This window comes from Perkinsus marinus (assembly GCF_000006405.1).
Source record: "Perkinsus marinus ATCC 50983 genomic scaffold scf_1104296968046, whole genome shotgun sequence".
Classification (NCBI taxonomy): Eukaryota; Perkinsozoa; order Perkinsida; family Perkinsidae; genus Perkinsus; species Perkinsus marinus.
The window spans coordinates 1-1706 of NW_003203294.1; the positions used below are offsets into that span (position 1 = coordinate 1).

Here is a 1706-nt window from a genome sequence, read left to right on the forward strand (position 1 = left end):
GAGTTAGACCTGGAAAGACCTTCCGGTAAGACTTCATTTATTTTATTGGGTGATTGAGGTGGCTGTAGGTTGTTCACTCGTTGGGCATTCGAACACGAGATGGAGGCTCAGAACGCTCCTGAGATCCTCCGAACCAACTTAGGAGGAGTGGTGAGTACTTCTATAGTGGCTTCTTCTGGAGTGTTCATATACGCGACAGTGTATCGAAGATATACTATGTATATCGTAGTGTATAGTATGCATAGTATGTATAGTATGTATAGTATGTATAGTATGTATAGTATGTACAGTATGTATAGTATGTATAGTATTTATAGTATGTATAGTAGTGTATAGTATGTATAGTATGTATAGTATGTATAGTATGTATAGTATGTATAGTATGTATAGTATGTATAGTATGTATAGTATGTATAGTATGTATAGTATGTATAGTATGTATAGTATGTATAGTGTGTATAGTATGTATAGTATGTATAGTATGTACAGTATGTATAGTATGTATAGTATGTATAGTATGTACAGTATGTATAGTATGTATAGTATGTATAGTATGACAGAGTGTATGTCAGGTATTGATGATGAAATCGATAGGAATCGACGATCTGCTCAACTTTGACTTTATGGATCCCCCTCCACCACAAACTCTGGCCAAAGCTCTGGAGCAGCTCTATGCCTTGCAAGCCTTAAGCTCAACAGGGCAACTCACGAAGTATGCACCTGGTCGTAGGTGTGGGTGTACAAGGTTTTCTTAGGTTGGGCCGTAGGATGGCCACCTTGCCGATGGACCCATGCATGTCCAAGGCTATATTGGCGGCTGATAAGCTCAAGTGTGTTGATGAGGTGAGCGCGTTGTTGTTGTAATTAGTGCGTGCTAATTTCATATGCCAATGTGGAGTGTGTGCGTTTTCTATTTCGAGATTAATTATAGTGAACAACTTGTCGCTATCATAGTCTCGAAAGGTTACTTTTATCACATCACATGTTCATAGCAATGTTTACATTGTTTATGCGATATCTTCCCAGATCGCTTCTTATCAATCTCGGAAAATAAAACTCATTTTTTCCAGCTGCATATCGAACAGACACGTACTGTATGTCATTGATTGTATTCAGGTGATAGTTATCACGGCGATGTTGTCAGTGGGCAACACGGTATTCTTCTGTCCTAAGGATAAGAAGCTTCATGCGGGTAGGTCTACACTTGACACTGCAACGGGCGAGTCGTGATTGCCTTGGTGTTCAGAGCAAGCTCGGAAGTCCTTCCAGAGCCCTGCTGGAGATCATTTTACTCTGTTGAAGGTGTATCGAGATTGGGAAGGAACTAACCACAGTCAGCACTGGTGCAATGAGAACTTCGTCCAGTAAGGTTCGAGGGTTAGCAGAATGATGATTTTTTGAACGCATTCAGCAGCCAGTGGGGACAATTTCAAGAGATGTGGTATAATGATGATGTTTAGGTATCGGTCTATGACCAGAGCTCGAGATATCAAGGAGCAAATAGAACACTTGACGGAGTTGGTCGAAGTGGATAGGAGTTCCGATCCTCACAACATCAATGCCATACGGCAGAGTATAGCAGCTGGGTGGGTGTGCATGAAGTAAGTTATTGCGATCTATGAATGGGAGCTCAGATACTTCTTTACGCGGCACGACTGAATAGATGGTTCGTACCGAACGGTGAAGAGTCCGCATACTGTTGAGAT

The 1706-nt window shown here is 41.3% G+C and overlaps 1 protein-coding gene across 1 annotated transcript; it reads left to right on the top strand.

Annotated features, from left to right (window-relative positions):
- Window positions 1-99: 99 nt before the first annotated feature.
- Pmar_PMAR024421 (ATP-dependent RNA helicase, putative) lies at window positions 100-1659 on the top strand (the record flags this gene model as incomplete). The annotated part of the gene is made up of 7 exons (XM_002768474.1): window positions 100-150; window positions 573-712; window positions 756-843; window positions 1117-1192; window positions 1247-1364; window positions 1461-1586; window positions 1635-1659. 7 exons carry the CDS (start codon window positions 100-102, stop codon window positions 1657-1659), a joined length of 624 nt encoding a protein of 207 aa, XP_002768520.1.
- Between the last annotated feature and the right edge of the window lie 47 nt (window positions 1660-1706).